The sequence below is a fragment of the Rhinopithecus roxellana genome, chromosome 10 (assembly GCF_007565055.1).
Source record: "Rhinopithecus roxellana isolate Shanxi Qingling chromosome 10, ASM756505v1, whole genome shotgun sequence".
In the NCBI taxonomy this organism is placed as follows: domain Eukaryota; kingdom Metazoa; phylum Chordata; class Mammalia; order Primates; family Cercopithecidae; genus Rhinopithecus; species Rhinopithecus roxellana.
In genome coordinates this window covers 82,343,444-82,360,314 of record NC_044558.1, presented here as the reverse complement: position 1 = coordinate 82,360,314, position 16,871 = coordinate 82,343,444, and the positions used below count along the sequence as shown (strand labels likewise).

The following is a 16,871-nucleotide window of genomic DNA, read 5'->3' as shown; positions in this document are numbered from 1 at the left end:
GAAGAACATTTCAAGTATGGAAAACAGCCAATGCAAAAGTCCTAAAACATATCTGGGACATTTGAGCAGACAGTCTCCCTTCTCATCAAAGAAACAGACAGAGCACAGCCGGGAGCAGTGGCTCATGCCTGTAATCTCAGCACTCTGGGAGGCTGAGGCAGGCAGATCGCCTGAGGTCAGGAGTTCAAGACCTGCCTGACCAACATGGACAAACTCCGTCTCTACTAAAAATACAAAATTAACTGGGCGTGGTGGTGCGTGCCTGTAATCCCAGCTACTTGGGAGGCTAAAGGCTGAGGCAGGAGAATTACTTGAACCTGGGAGGTGGAGGTTGCAGTGAGCCGGGATCACACCATCGCACTCCAGCCCAGGCAACAAGAGCAAAACTCTGTCTCAAAAAAAAAAAAAAGAAAGAAAGGGACAGAGTACAATCACCAACCTACAATGGTTCGACTCATTTTTTTTTTTTTTTTTTTTTTTACTTTATCACAGTGCAAAAGCAATATGCAGTCAGTAGAAACCATACTTTGAGTACCCGTATGACCATTCTGTTTTCACTCTCAGTATTCAATAAAGTTTAGGAAATAGTCAATACTTTATTATAAAATACTTTGTGTTAGATAACTTTGCCCAACTGTAGGCTAATGTAAGCGTTCTGAGCACATTTAATGTACACTAGGCTAAGCTATGATGTTTAATAAGCTAGGTGTACTAAATGCATTTTCAATTTTTTTTTTTCCTTGAGACGAGGTCTTGGTGTTGCCCAGGCTGGAGTGCAGTGATGTGATCATGGCTCACTGCAGCCTTGACCTCCCAGACTCAAGCAATCTTCCCATCTCAGCTTTCCAAGTAGCTAGCACTACAGGTGCATCACCACCACTGGCTAATGTTTTAACTCTTTTGTAGAGATGGGGTCTCAACTTGTTGCTCAAGCTGGTCTCAAACTCATGGCCTCAAGCAATCCTCACACCTTGGCCTCTCAAAGTGCTGGGATTACAGGCATGAGCCACTGTGCCCAGCCCATTTTCAACTTATGATATTTTCAATTTATGGTGAGTTTATCAGGACATAACCCCACTGTAATTCGAGGAACAACTCAGTATAAAGTGAGGTCAAAGAGGTAACAGGGCTAGGTTGTTAGGCCCTGTGGGCCCCTGTAAGGACTCTGAACAACAGGGTTTGGAGCGGAGGAGTCACATGATGTGACTTAACTTTTCAGAGGATCACTTTGTTTACTATGTTGAGAACAGACTGAAGCGTGCAAGAGTGGAAGTGGGGAGGCTGGTTAAGAAGACAGCAGCAACCCAGGTGATAGATGAGTGGCCACTCTTAGACTAGAAGCCGTGGAGGTGGTGAGAAGTGGTGGGATTCTATAAAGTTTTGTAAGGCAAAGCTAATTCATCCTGATGAATTGGATGTGGGATATGGGGGGAAAAGAAAAGTATGTATATAAAGCAATTAAGGTTGAAATAAGCTCACCATGGAGTGTAAAGGATGGCTCAGAGGGTTTGAATTTAATTCATTTTGAACTACCCAAAAAAGGTTGATAATTTTTATAGCTGTTCAAAACAACTGCAAAAGTACTTCTTCATTCTCTTTACAGCTCTTATAAATTAAGACAAGAAAGGTGGCTGGGCGTGGTGGCTGAAGTCTGTAATCCCAGCACTTTGAGAAACTGAGGCAGGTGGATTGCTTACACCCAGGAGTTCACAACCAGCTGAGGCAACACAGCGAAACCCTGTCTCTACAAAAAAATACAAAACGTAGCTGGGCATGGTGGTGCCGCCAGTTGTCCCAGCTATTCTTGGAAAGCTGAGGTGGGAGGATCACTTGAGCCCAGGAGGTTGAGGCTGCAGTGAGCTGTGATCACACCACTGCACCCCAGCCTGGGCAACAGAGTGAGACCCCGTCTCAAAAAACAAAACAAACAAAGGTAAGGCTGCTACCAGAGAACACCACAACACATAACATATTTACAAAACTATACTACTATACAGTATCATCCTGTAAGGAGAAACGTAGGCAAGTTTTCTAAAAATAATGCTCTAAAAAACTAAGTACCTTCCTCTGAGTGTAGCTTAGATTAAAAAATAAAAATTTAAGTATCATACCTGTTCCTGAATCAGACATCCAAGCATTTGGAGTTTCATCTGGTTTACTGAGGTAAAAAGCACGAGAATGTGTAGCAGCAGCAAAATCAGACTACAAGAAAGAAAACTATTGGTTGACAGCTAAAAGTCATTAGGCACCATCTGCTGACCCAAGGAACAAGAGCCAGGCGTCAAACCAGGTGTAGAGAAACCTTCAGAGGGTTCACAAAGAAGAAAGCCTAGGCCAGGTGTGGTAGTTCACGCCTGTAATCCCAGTACTTTGGGAGGCTGAGGCGGGTGGATCACGAGGTCAAAAGTTCGAAACCAGCCTGGTCAAGATGATGAAACCCCCGTCTCTACTAAAAATACAAAAATTAGCTGGGCACAGTAGTGGGTGCCTATAAGCCCAGCTACCCTGGAGGCTGAGGCACGAGAATCACTTGAACCCGGGAGGCAGAGGTCACAGTGAGCCAAGATCGCGCCACGGCACTCTAGCCTGGGCAACAGAGCAAGACTCTGTCACAAAAAAAGAAAAAAGCCTGGTTTCCCCATGGTTACAAGAATGCTAACCAATAGGAATTCACTGTCAAATATTTTTTTTTTGCCTGTGTAATTTACAAAAGTTTATTTCGGTTCTCTGTGGAGCTGGAAGGAGAAAAATGGGGGCAGGTATTATTTCGTGAGTTCAGACCTAAAATGTATTTATAATTTGTCATTTACTTCCAAAACAAATTTGAGGTGCCTAGAATTAAAGTCATTTAGTATAAAAATTAATTTAAAAGCTCTAACAATTTATTTTTATCATTATAATTGCAATAAATCAGATTAACTCTAAAAATCATAAATCAATAATATGAGCCTTAAGTACTAGACTACTTCCTATATACAAACAATTGGTTACTAGTCCCTGCTTACTTATCAATTCTAGTAAAAATTCTGAGCAAATCAATCCTCACAACATCTCTGATACTGTCACAAGAAATGTTTCCAGAGATATGTGATGAGAATATTCCTATCGGAATTTATCTTATCAGGTCCCTCATCAAACTTTTAATTCCTGTAAAGAGTATGTAACCATCCATGAACCCACTGCCAAAGTAAAATCACACTAAGATAACACTACCTACCAAGAAGGGGGATTAACACATCAGTCTTATAAGGCACCACTTATTTTCTTTCTCATCAAGGAAGAAATTCCACCTGTTTCAATTTGTCTCACTACTTGAGACCAAGAGAAGGCCGGGTGCGGTGGCTCATGTCTGTAATCCCAACACTTAGGGAGGCTGAGGCGGGCAGATCACAAGGTCAGCAGATCAAGACCATCCTGGCTAACAGGGTGAAACCCCGTCCCCACTAAAAATACAAAAAATTAGCCAGTCGTGGTGGTGGGTGCCTGTAGTCCCAGCTACTTGGGAGGCTGAGGCAGGAGAATGGCATAAACCCGGGAGGTGGAACTTGTCGAGATCGCCCCACTGTACTCCAGCCTGGGCGACAGAGCGAGACTCCGTCAAAAAAAAAAAAAAAAAAAAAAAACATCGAGAAGGTGATTGGAAAAGTAAAAGTCCAAGTCAAACAATCCCAAGCAAAATATTTTGTCCTCGTCTGGATTCTGAGATGCAAATTCAGTGCACTCGGCTGCCGCACACAGTGGGCTGGCAGGGGCTTACCTTACAGAGCCGCCTGCTGTACTCTTCTGGGGAAACAAGGCATCCACTGAAGAAAACAGGCCCAGCTTTTAATTAAAATTAAAGTAGGGTGCAATGAAAAGCCCTTCTAAAAATAAACCCTCTTAGCCCAAGAAGCCGGCCTAAGCTTAGCACAAGACCTTAATGAGTTTTAGTAACCATATTAGCCCATCTGAAAAACCACCACCGAAGCCCCTCGGCCTGTGAAATGGGAAAGTCGAGTCTGTCCAAGACAAAGGACCAAGGAAACAAAGAGCAACTCAAGCCCTGGAAAACCATTCTGCTAAACAACACGCAATTTCAAAATTACTTCAAAGGTGCTATTTACCCAAAATAAACTACCATTGTATAAAAAGAAAATTGGATAAGAGAATCCGGTTAACAAGGATTCTCTGCTTTAGACTGAAACTGAAACCAATGAGAGAAGAAAAATAACTAAATAAAGAGGAAAGTTCTAACTTTTTTTTTTTTTTTTTTTTGATACGGAGTCTCGCTTTGTCGCCCAGGCTGGAGTGCAGTAGCGCGATCTCGGCTCACTGCAAGCCCCACGTCCTGGGTTCACACCATTCTCCTGCCTCAGCCTCCCGAGCAGCTGGGATTACAGGCACCCACCACACGCCCAGCTAAGTTTTTGTATTTTTAGTAGAGACAGGGTTTCACCATGTTAGCCAGGATGGTCTCGATCTCCTGATCTCATGATCCGCCCGCCTCGGCCTCCCAAAGTGCTGGGATTACAGGCTTGAGCCACTGCACCTGGCCAGTTCTAACTTTTGTGAATCCAGAATCACGTAAGAAGTGCATTTCGGGAGGCGGGGGCGTCTCTGATTCAACAACCACCATGAGCTCAAAATCATTTAGCGTTCAGAAATATCAAAGAAACTTGATTTCCCCTAGTAATTTAATACCGAATATTTCAATTACCCAAAAAAAGGAAAACTAAAACTTGTCCAGGAGCTGAGCAAAGAAAGACTCAGAGGGAATCACTGCCTCCACTTTCTGCCCTATGATCACAAGAGGTAGAAGATGTGAGCAGAAGAGCATTTCAAAGGCAGGGCCAGACCATGGGCAGCTGGTCTGATTCTCCACTGAATATAAGGAAAATTAGGCAGTGGCCTAATTAACTAGCGGCTCCTAGAATCTACCGCACATCAGCATCACCTGATTAAAGTCCCAAAACACAGGTTAGCACCTAGGCTTAGAAGCCAGGAGAAGCAGAGTTTTAAATCTCCTCAGGTGAGTCTAATGTGCAGCTAAGGCAGAACCATGGGGCTACATGGCATATACTGAGCTACAATCACAAAGGACAGCGAGAACATCGGGGAACCCACCGAGTACATAACCACAAGGCCAAAGTTTATCACAAGCGGAAGTCTGCACAAGAAGACCTGTAATCTTAGAAAAAAACAGAAGAAAAGAAACTACTGTGTATGAAAACATTCTCCCTTTATACCAATCTATCCCAACGAGAAAAAGCAATTTTTACCCATCTCCAAATGTTTTTCTGCTGTCATACCAAACAAGGATACACCATCCTTGATGGCACAGAGAGTCAACAGAATAGAACTACCAACACAGTTCTAAACTAAAGGGCTTTTCTAAAATAGACCTACCAATTCACTATTAAATTACTTTTCTAAAACAGAACACAGTGCTAAATGGCTTTTCTAAAATAGAACTAACTGGTAGCTCATGCCTGTAATCCCAGCATTTGGGAGGCCGAGGCGGGTGGATCACCTGAGATCAGGAGTTCCAGACCAGCCTGGCCAACATGGTGAAACCCCGTCTTTACTAAAAATACAAAAAAAATCAGTCGGGGGCGCGGTGGCTCACGCCTGTAATCCCAGCACTATGGGAGGCTGAGGCGGGAGAATCACAAGGTCAGGAGATCGAGACCACGGTGAAATCCCGTCTCTACTAAATATACAAAAAATTAGCCAGGCACAGTGGTGGGCACCTGTAGTCCCAGCTACTTGGGAGGCTGAGGCAGGAGAATGGCATGAACCCGGGAGGCAGAGCTTGCACTGAGCCGAGATCATGCCACTGCACTCCAGCCTGGGACAGAGTGAGACTCCGTCTCAAAAAAAAAAAAAAAAAATTAGTTGGGCATGGTGGCACATGCCTGTAATCCCAGCTACTCGGGAGGCTGAGGCAGGAGAATGGCGTGAACCTGGGAGGCAGAGCTTGCAGTGAGCCGAGATCGCGCCACTGCACTCCAGCCTGGGGGACAGAGCAAGACTCCATCTCAAAAAATAATAATAATAAAAAATAAAAATTAAAATTAAAAAAAGAAAGTTTATTTTAAACAATTAAATGGGTTACTCTCTGCCTAAATGTAAACATTTGCAGTACAAAGAGAAATAGGACCTTTGCAAATGATTCATTTTCATAATATTTTATCCTCTATTAGCCTTGATTTCCATCCTACTAAAGAAGAAACACTTATACAGCAAATCATTATTTCTAATCCTCTGAAACACCGAAAGAAAGATATATAAACGGGCTGGGCGTGATGGCTCATGCCTGTAATCCCTGCACTTTGGGAGGCCAAGGTGGGTGGATCACCTGAGGTCAGGAGTTCAAGACCAGCCTGGCCAACATGGTGAAACCCCGGCTCTACTAAAAATACAAAACTTGGCCAGGCATGGTGGCACACGCCTGTAATCCCAGGTACTCAGGGAGATGAGACAGGAGAATCGCTTCAACCGGGGAGGCGGAAGTTGAAGTGAGCCGAGATCACGCCATTGCACTCTAGCCTGGGCCACAAGAGTGAAACTCCATCTCAAAAAAAAAAAAAAAAAAATGTATAAATGAAAAAATTAACAATATAAAAGAAAGGGCATGAGAATTTTGTTCATGAGCATGTACTAAACCCACACAATCATCAGTACTGGAACCCGCAGGGAAAGTGATTTTTCACCTACTTTCTCAATTGGTGTCTTCTTGTTTTGCGCATTTCCTTGTTGAGATCTTGAACCTCCATCTTCTACATGTGCTCTCTTTGGTTGGTTCTGTTTCAGTTTTTGTGCCCATGACGTTATAGCATTACTATTTAAGAAGAGAAAACCAAAATTACTTTTTTTTGGTTTTGAGACAGAGTCTTGCTGTGTCACCCAGGCTGGAGTACAGTGGCGCAATCTCAGCTCACTGCAACCTCCATCTCCTAGGTTCAAGCAATTCTTGTGCCTCAGTCTCCTGAATAAGTAGGAATACAGACGCACTACCACACCCAGCTAATTTTTGTATTTTTACTAGAGATGGGGTTTCACCATGTTGGCCAGACTGGTCTCAAACTCCTGACCTCTGCCTGCCTCAGTCTCCCAAAGTACTGGGATGACAGGCATGAGCCACCACACTGGGTTCCAAAATTACTTCTTTAGATATTGCACTTCATATATAAAGCTAACCACCAGTTGCTTTCAGTTGTTTTTCTTTTTTTTTTTTTTTAATAGAGACCCTCTCTAACACCCAGGTTAGAATGCAGTGGCAGTCGTGCAATCACAGCTCACTGCAGCCTGACCTTCCTCAGCTCAGGTGATCCTCCCACCTCAGCCTCCCGAGTAGCTGGGACCACAGGTGGGCACCACCACATCCAGCTAATTTTTGTATTTTTTTTTTTGTAGAGACAGGGTCTTGCCATGTTGCCCAGGCTGATCTCGAACTCCTGGGCTCAAGGAATCCACACGTCTCAGTCTCCTAAAGTGCTGGGATTACAAGTGTGAGCCACTGCACCCAGCCAGCTGTTTTTTCTAATAGTGGTAAGATAATGAATTTTTATTAATTCACCTACATCACTTTTTCAATTTCTTATTATCAAAGGCAAAGTAAACAAAAAGACTAACAGTGATTGGCCGGGCGCGGTGGCTCACGCCTGTAATCCCAGCACTTTGGGAGGCCGAGGCGGGTGGATCACAAGGTCAGGAGATCGAGACCATTCTGGCTAACGTGGTGAAACCCCGTCTCTACTAAAAGCTACTCAGGAGGCTGAGGCAGGAGAATGGCATGAACCCGGGAGGCAGAGCTTGCAGTGAGCCGAGATCACACCACTGTACTCCAGCCTGGGCAACAGAGTGAGACTCCATCTCAAAAAAAAAAAAAAAAAAGACTAACAGTGACTAATAATACACAAAGTCGGCCAGGCGTGGTGGCTCAAGCCTGTAATCCCAGCACTTTGGGAGGCCAAGACAGGCGGATCACGAGATCAGGAGATCGAGACCATCCTGCCATCCTGGCTAACACGGTGAAACCCCGTCTCTACTAAAAAATACAAAAAACTAGCCGGGCGTGGTGGTGGGCACCTGTAGTCCCACCTACTCGGGAGGCTGAGGCAGGAGAATGGTGTAAACTCGGGAGGCGGAGCTTGCAGTGAGCTGAGATCCGGCCACTGCACTCCAGCCTGGGTGACAGGGCGAGACTCCGTCTCAAAAAAAAAAAGAAAAAAAAAATAATAATAATACACAAAATCTGTAGCCATAGACTAGAACAAAAACCACTACATTTGCCTTTCCAAGTGCTAAATGTATCTCTACAACGAAAGTGTATTTGTTGGCATAAACCAATCATTATACTTGAACATACATAAGATTTGTGTTGCTTTAGATGACACAATTCAGGGATATGAAACTAAAAATTTGGGATAAATTATGAAATTTTTAAGGATTGTTTTACAAACATTCAGCCAGTTTACCAAAAAGCCTCCTTTGTCATGAAATGTCACTAAATTTATAAAAATTATTTTTATACATAACAAACATTCAGGTCGGGCGCAGTGGTTCACGCCTATAATCCCAGCACTTCGGGAGGCCTAGGTGGGCAGATCACTTGAGGTCAGGAGTCCGAGACCAGCCTGGCCAACACGGCAAAACCCGGTCTCTACTAAAAATACAAAAATTAGCTGGACGTGGTGGTACGTGCCTGTAGTCCCAGCTACTCAGGAGGCTGAGGCAGGAGAATCATACCAACCTGGGAGGTAGAGGTTGCAGTGAGCTACAATCATACCACTGCACTCCAGCCTGAGTGACAGAGTGAGACTCTGTCTTAAAAAATAAATAAAAACAAAAGAAACAAACAAAAACATTCAGCAGGATACAGACTAGAAAAAAGAAAATAAAAAACATAAAATCGGGGCCAGGAGCAGTGGCTTACACCGTAATCCCAGCACTTTGGGAGGCCGAAGTGCGCAGATCACCTGAGGTCAGGAGACAGACCAGCCTGCCCAGCATAGTGGAACTATGTCTCTACTAAAAATACACAAACTAGCCGGGTGTGGTGGCCCGCACCTACAGTCCCAGCTACTCAGGAGGCTTAAGGCAGGAGTATCACTTGAACCAGGGAGGCAGAGGTTGCAGTGAGCTGAGATTGCGTCACTACACTCCAGCCTGGGAGACAGAGCAAGACTCCATCTCAAAAAAAAAAAAACAAAAAACATAAAATTGGGTGACCCCGTATATAATTTTCGGTTTCAGCTAGACATGATAACATAGCATGCACTCATAGTCCTAGCTACTCAGGAGGATCACTTGAGCCCAGGAATTCTAGGCTGCAGTGAGCTATAATTGCACCACTGCACACCAGCTTGGGCAACAAAGCAAGACCCCCACCTTTAAAAAAAAAATTATTCAAATTACATGAACATGTATGAAAAACTTCCACTATTGATACAGTCCTATCTGCTAAAAATATCTTTTCTATTTTCTGGCAAAGTTTCCGACCTTAAGAGTTTAGCAGTCTTACATTAGAGATGGGAAGAAAGTCAGTATCATTAGAATATAGTGTGGTGTGATTTGTTTATTTCAATTTTCTACAGGCAACAAACTGATAAATGTTCAAATACATCCCATTCTATTATAGTCCATTAAAAGGAACTTTATTTACTAGATTCTAAATGTAATAAACTCCCTTCGAATGATGGAAATTCTACTTACCTATTTGTTTTCCCACTGTATACTTCAGAAACCTTATTTTCACCAAGAAAATTATGTTCAAATTCACCAGGAAAAATGGATACATCTTCCTTTAAAGATGCACAGCACTCTTCAGGAGTCTGTATATAAAAACTCTCATTTTTCACACCATCTACAAGTGAATCGGCCGGCACCGCAGGTGCTACATACTGTCCTTTGGGAACATCTATGTGCTCCATGAACTCCCTAGGGTCTTTAGACTTGTACGGATTTAAATCTGAGATACAAAAGGTGCCATATCCACTGCTTACTGAGCTACTATCCACATTGCAGTCTGGTTGTGACGTGGACATTTCTTGCTGTATTTCAGGTTCTGTGGATTCAGGATAATGGATAACAGATTCATTTCTCTCACTGCTTTCAGAAAAAAAACCCATTTGACTTTCCAAAGATACTTGTTTGTTTGAAGAATTTCCTTCACAGGAAGCACTACTAGTCTGTAATTTGACTAAATTTTTTATCTCCTCCTGTATATGCTGGAAATAAAAAGTTACAGATTTGGGTAAGAAAGTATATTAAACATCATATTTTTATGACTGTTACAAGAATATCATGTTTCAAAATAAGATGAAATACTATTCTAAAAAAATGTGATGCTTTATCTTTAGTTTATAAACAAAATTGAGGCTGGTGCCCAGGCACAGTGGCTCATGCCTGTAATCCCAACACTTTGGGAGGGCGAGGTGGGCAGATCACAAGGTCAGGAGCTCAAGACCAGCCTAGCCAACATGGTGAAACCCTGACTCTACTAAAAATTAGCCAGACATGGTGGTGCGCATCTGTAATTCCAGCTACTCAGGAGGCTGAGGCAGGAGAATTTCTTGAACCCAGGAGGTGAAGGTTGCAGTCAGCTAAAATCGTGTCACTGCACACCAGCCTGGGTGACAGAGTGAGACCTTGTCTCAAAAAACAAAAATTGATACAACATATTGTTTTTTCTTACAAATATAAAAAAGGACGCTGGCCGTAGTGGCTCATGCCTGTAATCCCAGCACTTTGGGAGGCCGAGGCGGGCAGATCACGAGGTCAGGAGTTCAAGATCAGCCTGGCCAACATGATGAAACCCTGTCTCTACTAAAAATACAAAAATTAGCCAGTTATGGTGGCACACACCTGTATTCTCAGCTACTCAGGAGGCTGGGGCAAGAGAATTGCTTGAACCTGGGAGGTGGAGGTTGCAGTGAGCCAAGACCATGCCATTGCACTCCAGCCTGGGCAACAGAGTGAGACTTCATCTCAAAAAAAATAAATAAAAATAAAATTTAAAAAGTGCCAGGCAGGAGGCCGAGGCGGGTGGATCACCTGAGGTCAGGATTTCGAGAGCAGCCTGGCGAACATGGCAAAACCCCATCTCTACTAAAAATACCAAAATTAGCCAGGCGTGTTGGCGGGTGCCTGTAATCTCACCTACTTGGGACGCTGAGGCAGGAGAATGGCTTGAACCCAGGAGGCAGAGGTTACAGTGAGCTGAGATCACGCCACTGCACTCCAACCTGGGCTACAAGAGTGAGACTCCATTTCTATATGTGTTGTGTATGTATATGTATATGCATATAAAAAAGGAATCAATGTAAATGACAACTTACTTGAATTTGGTTGTGGAACTGCTCCTGCTGGGCAACTATCTGTTCTTGGCATTGTTTTTCCACCAAATTGAATAGCTGTAACCACCTGGTCTATTAAATTATAAAATATGTTAGTTAAAAATAATTTTTTGACTTAACATTTCACAGAACAATTCCTCCAGTGTAAAATAGCCCTTTCTAGGTCATGATCCATCCCGAATCCCAAGAGCCATCAGCACTCTCATAGCTGGAGTATGCCAGCACGTCACACCAAGGGAGCAGGGAGTTCTACAGAAGGCTACATTCAGCCTCAAGGCTGGGAGATTTTCAGCCACAGATCATATGCAGCAATACACAACAGCAGGAAGTGGCTATGAAAACTACCTGCTTGCGTAAAGCCTTTCAGCATCTTTCCACTCCTAAGCTCTCCTTAGATGGCTCTGCACTGTGTGACTCCTACGCACCTCCCCACTTCACCCCAGCCCTCTGTCCCTTGCTGGCTGCGCACCTGCCTCCCGGGCATCCTGTTCTTGAGCATGCCACAATTGTCTCCCACCTCACAGCTGAGCACCTGCTGTGCCCGCCACCTGGCAAGCTCTTGCTCAGCTCTCACCATGGCTACGGTCTTCCCATCCTGACTGCTGTCTTCCCACCCTGACTGCTGTCTTCCCACCCTGACTGCTGTCTTCCCACCCTGCAATTTCAGCCTAATTGTCATCTTCTCAAACCATCCTAACAGTTCCTTTCTTTCTTATCATCCTATGTATTTCCTTCATAACATTTGCCACATCAGAAAGTCTCTTAATTGTTCACTTTGTGAACTGTCTCCTACCCCTGCCCCACTCTAACTCCAAGCTCTCCACTAAAAACTCGTGGGGCCCTGGACAAATTTATTTGTACCTCAGTTTCCTACTTTATAAAATGGGAATAACAACATCTCATAGGTGGCTAAGAGGATTAAGTTTTATTTATTCATTTTTTGAGACGGGGTCTCTCGCTCTCTCACCCAGGCTGGAGTGCAGTGGCATGATCTGAGCTCACTGCAACCTCTGACTCCCGAGTTCAAGCAATTCTCGTGCCTCAGCCTCCCAAGTAGCTGAGATGACAGGCATGTGTCACCATGTTTGGCTAGTTTTTATATTTTTTAGTAGAGACACGGTTTTACCATGTTGGCCAGGCTGTTCTCGAACTCCTGACCTCAACTGATCCATCTGCCTCGGTCTCCTGAAGTGCTGGGATTACAGGCCTAAGTTTTAAATTTAAATATGATGCAGTGATCTCAATGGCGAAGGAACTCCATGTTGGAAATCTGTAAGGTCACAATCACGACAAAGCTGGGGGGATGTCACTGGCATTTAGTGGGCAGGGTCCAGGTATGCAGATCATAGGGCAGTCCCCCATGACGAAGAATTGTCCTGTGTCCATTTTATATTACAAAACAATAAATATTTTGCACAGTATTCATAACATCAAAACAAACTTGTTTCAAAATCTCATGAGAAGTTGGTCACCCTTTCAGAAAAGCATGTCACCAGTGGAGGTGCTGTATACAATACCTGGATCATCAACACACCATTGCTACATCGATCTGTGTTCAGATGCTGAATTCACAGTGAGTCTACATACAGGTAAACATGACTACTTCATTATGTCTTCTAATGAACATGTGCCTCACATGGATATATCCAAATACATGTTATTGATTTTTTAAAGTGGGTACAGGTAGGTTATTTTACCTATGAATTTCATTTTAGGATAATATAAATTGATGTTATTTTGAAAGCTGTTATAAAAAGAGAGCTCAGAGGCTGGGCACAGCGGCTCATGCCTGTAATTCCAGCACTTTGGGAGGCCAAGGTGGGTGGATCATTTGAGTTCATGAGTTCAAGACTAACCTGGGCAACACAGCAAAACCTCGTCTCAACAAAAAATACAAAAATTAGCTGGGCATGGTGGTATGCACCTGTAGTCCCAGCTACTCGGGAGGTTGACGTGGGAGGATGGCTTGAGCCCAAGAGGTTGAAGATGCAGTGAACAGAGATTGTGCCACTGCACTTCAGCCTGGGTGACAGAGTGAGACCCTATTTCAAAAAAAAAAAAAGAGAGAGAATGAAAGAAGAGAAAAAGAAACAAAGAGAAGGAAGGAAGGGAGGGAGGGAAGGAGGGAGGAGGGAGGTGGGAGGGAAGGGAGGGGAGAGGTATGGAGGGGAATATATTCTGATTCTGACTTAAGATGCTGATGTCAGGCCGGGCACTGTGGCTCAAGCCTGTAATCCCAGCACTTTGGGAGGCCGAGACGGGCGAATCACGAGGTCAGGAGATCGAGACCATCCTGGCTAACATGGTGAAACCCCGTCTCTACTAAAAAATACAAAACCAGCCGGGCGAGGTGGCGGGCACCTGTAGTCCCAGCTACTCGAGAGGCTGAGGCAGGAGAATGGCGTGAACCTGGGAGGCGGAGCTTGCAGTGAGCTGAGATCCGGCCACTGCACTCCAGCCTGGGCGACAGAGCAAGACTCCGTCTCAAAAAAAAAAAAAAAAAAAAAAAGATGCTGATGTCAAAAAAAAAAATGTTGATTTCAAATTGTTAAAAGTAACAATTTCTAGTTAAACACAAATTTTCCAGAAGTTAAACTACATTATGGCAATGCCTCCTTTGTTCTAAAGCATGTTAATTTCAGGTATCAAAAGCTAATGAGGGGCCGGGCACGGTGGCTCAAGCCTGTAATCCCAGCACTTTGGGAGGCCGAGATGGGCGGATCACGAGGTCAGGAGATCGAGACCATCCTGGCTAACACGGTGAAACCCCCTCTCTACTAAAAAAGTACAAAAAACTAGCCCGGCGAGGTGGCGGGCGCCTGTAGTCCCAGCTACTCCGGAGGCTGAGGCAGGAGAATGGCGTGAACCCAGGAGGCGGAGCTTGCAGTGAGCTGAGATCTGGCCACTGCACTCCAGCCTGGGCAACAGAGACTCCGTCTCAAAAAAAAAAAAAAAAAAAAAAGCTAATGAGGGCCAGCCATGGTGGCTTATGCCTGTGCCTGTAATCCCAGCACTTTGGGAAGCCAAGGCAGGCAGATTACCTGAGGTCAGGAGTTCGAGACCAGCCTGGCCAACATGGCAAAACCCCTTCTCTACTAAAAATATAAAAATTAGGTGGGCATGGTGGCGCTCGCCTGTGATCTCGGCTACTCGAGGCAGGAGAATCACCTGAAACTGGGAGACAGCGGTTGCTATGAGCCAAGATCGCACCACAGCACTCCAGCCTGGGCAATAGAGCAAGACTCTGTCTCAAAAACAAACAAAAAGCTAATGAGTAGATACATTAGGGGAAACATTTAATATATTTAATAAAACATTCCATTTTTAATTGCATTTGTATGGGCATTTTTAAAGGTCTTTCACATTAGTACATACTGATTATTATATGCAAACAAGCATAAAGTATAAAAACTGAAAACTCAATTTTTTTAAGCATATAGTAATACTTTCTTATAATTCCAATAATTATGGATAATGGATATAAATAATTACACCTAGCAGTTGCTGCTATTGAATTCTTAAACCAGGTAATCTTTCATTTCGTTTACTCTACTTACTAATATATAACACAAATTATGCTTTTAAAAGTATAATTAACGTTTAAAATAAGATCTAGTGCTTTCTAAGAATAATGGTTTACACATTTCTATTAAAAACTATCAAATTCAGCCTTAAGAAAGTCTATCTTGAGCATTATTCTATGAAACAAAATTTATATGTAAGGTTTTTTTTTTTTTTTTTTTTTTTTTTTTTTTTTTTTTTTTACTGAGGGGGTCTAGTTATGTTGCCCAAGCAGGTCGCAAACTCCTGGGATCAAGCTATCTACCTCTGCCTCCTTAAGTGCTGGGATTACAGGTTCTCTATTTTTAGAGAGAGAGAGACAGGGTCTCAGTCTGTCACCTAGGCTGCAGTGTAGTGCTGTGATCATAGCTCACTGCAACCCTGACCTCCTGGGTTCAAGTGATCCTCCCACATCAGCCTCCCAAGTAGCTACGACTACAGACCCCATGCCACCATGCCCAGCTAATTTATGTATGTATTTATATTTGTAGAGACAGGGTCTCGCTACCTTGCCCAGGCTAGTCTCAAACTCCTGGCCTCAACCAAACCTCCCACCTTGGCTGCCTAAAGTGAAAGGATTATAGGCGTGAGCCACTGTGTTTGGCCATGTAAGTATTCTTTTAACTGTCACATTTTTATATCACAGTTTAACCTATGAACCAAAGAAAGAACCACTGATCTGAAAACAATAGAATGAAACGTATCACAGCTGAATATGGTAAGGTACTAAATAGAAGCTTCAATTTATAATTAGAACATTGAAAATATTTCAAAGTGGATTTAGGTTTTTTAAAATGATGACAATTCCATATAAGTTACTGACAACATTACAATTAGTAACAATTTTAATAATTTTGGGATTCTCAGGTCTCTGAATGAAGACAATGTTTTAGTTCATATTTAATATACAAATTAGAATGTCTAATCAGTAATACATTGTTAAAAAATACTTTTGATCACCTTTTTCCCATTCATTCAATATCATTCCCAAATTAATATACTTGACCACTTTAGCATTAACTTAAAAGTGTCATGCTCTTCAGGACATAAGTTTCTAATAATTTAGAGTTTAGTAGAGGTATGTTTTAATACAATTATTTTAAAATTACAAAAATAAGACAAAATTAGATACCTCACAGCTTTTCCAAAGTTCCGAATCAGTCTTTCCACTGTTTTGTAGCTCTTGCATTAAAGAAGTTAGGACTTCAACTGTACCTTGAATTACAGATGGTCTGGTCTTCCCTGAGAAAGAGGATACCCCATTTGTACTAAGGTGGGGACTACTTCTGTTGAAACATAAATAATTCAAATGGTTTTCTTCACTCTATCAAAGTGTTGAATAATTCAGCAGTTCAAGATTTAGCAGAGCAGTACAAAACCACTGATATTTAATTCTTCTAATGGCACCTCATTTGTTGAAAATCTGATCACAAGTTGGTTCACAAAAGGAAAAGGGCAGTAAAAAGACCGCACTGTATTCTTTTTAAGAACACAACAGAAAGACCTTTTCCAGAAGTGAGAGAACACTCCAAAGGATCAGCAGAAAATAAAAAAAGTCTGTGCTAAACAATAAGATTTAATTTCCAGTTTCTCTGATCTCCCCTATTTCAGAGGATTATTTCCCCCAACTTTAAGAACAGCCCTTCATTGTGCAGTAGGGATTCTTTCTCCACTGCCCCAAATGACAGTCAAATCTTGTTCACTGGATACCCATAATTTGGTACGATAAGCTGATACCTATCTCGGCACTATCGCTGAATAAAAGTTGTGCCAAGCAAATTAGCAGCAAGTATTCAGGACTTACTTAGCCTACTCAGTGTGTAAAACAGCACTGATTCTTTCCAGGAGTACTGCTTTTCCAAACTTCAGGTAAGTTATTTTGGATTTGTTTTATAAACACACAATATATTTCAGAACATTAAAATGTACTTAAAATCTAGTCACAAAAAGATCATTTTCATTTATTTACTG

At 42.8% G+C, this 16,871-nt stretch overlaps 1 protein-coding gene across 6 annotated transcripts in view; it reads right to left on the bottom strand.

Moving 5' to 3' along the window:
- MPHOSPH9 (M-phase phosphoprotein 9) overlaps positions 1-16,871 on the bottom strand; it is an 85,181-nt gene that overhangs the window by 61,738 nt on the left and 6,572 nt on the right. For 4 of the 6 annotated variants that reach the window (XM_030939051.1, XM_030939052.1, XM_030939055.1 and 1 more), the window contains exons 3-7: positions 16,033-16,186; positions 11,322-11,411; positions 9,697-10,211; positions 6,697-6,820; positions 2,112-2,202 (exon numbers count right to left, since the gene is read on the bottom strand). In XM_030939051.1, coding sequence (XP_030794911.1) covers positions 2,112-2,202; positions 6,697-6,820; positions 9,697-10,211; positions 11,322-11,411; positions 16,033-16,186 — 974 coding nt within the window. The remainder of the gene's footprint in view (positions 1-2,111; positions 2,203-6,696; positions 6,821-9,696; positions 10,212-11,321; positions 11,412-16,032; positions 16,187-16,871) is intronic. The other 2 variants (XM_030939053.1, XM_030939054.1) reach the window with 2 other exon arrangements.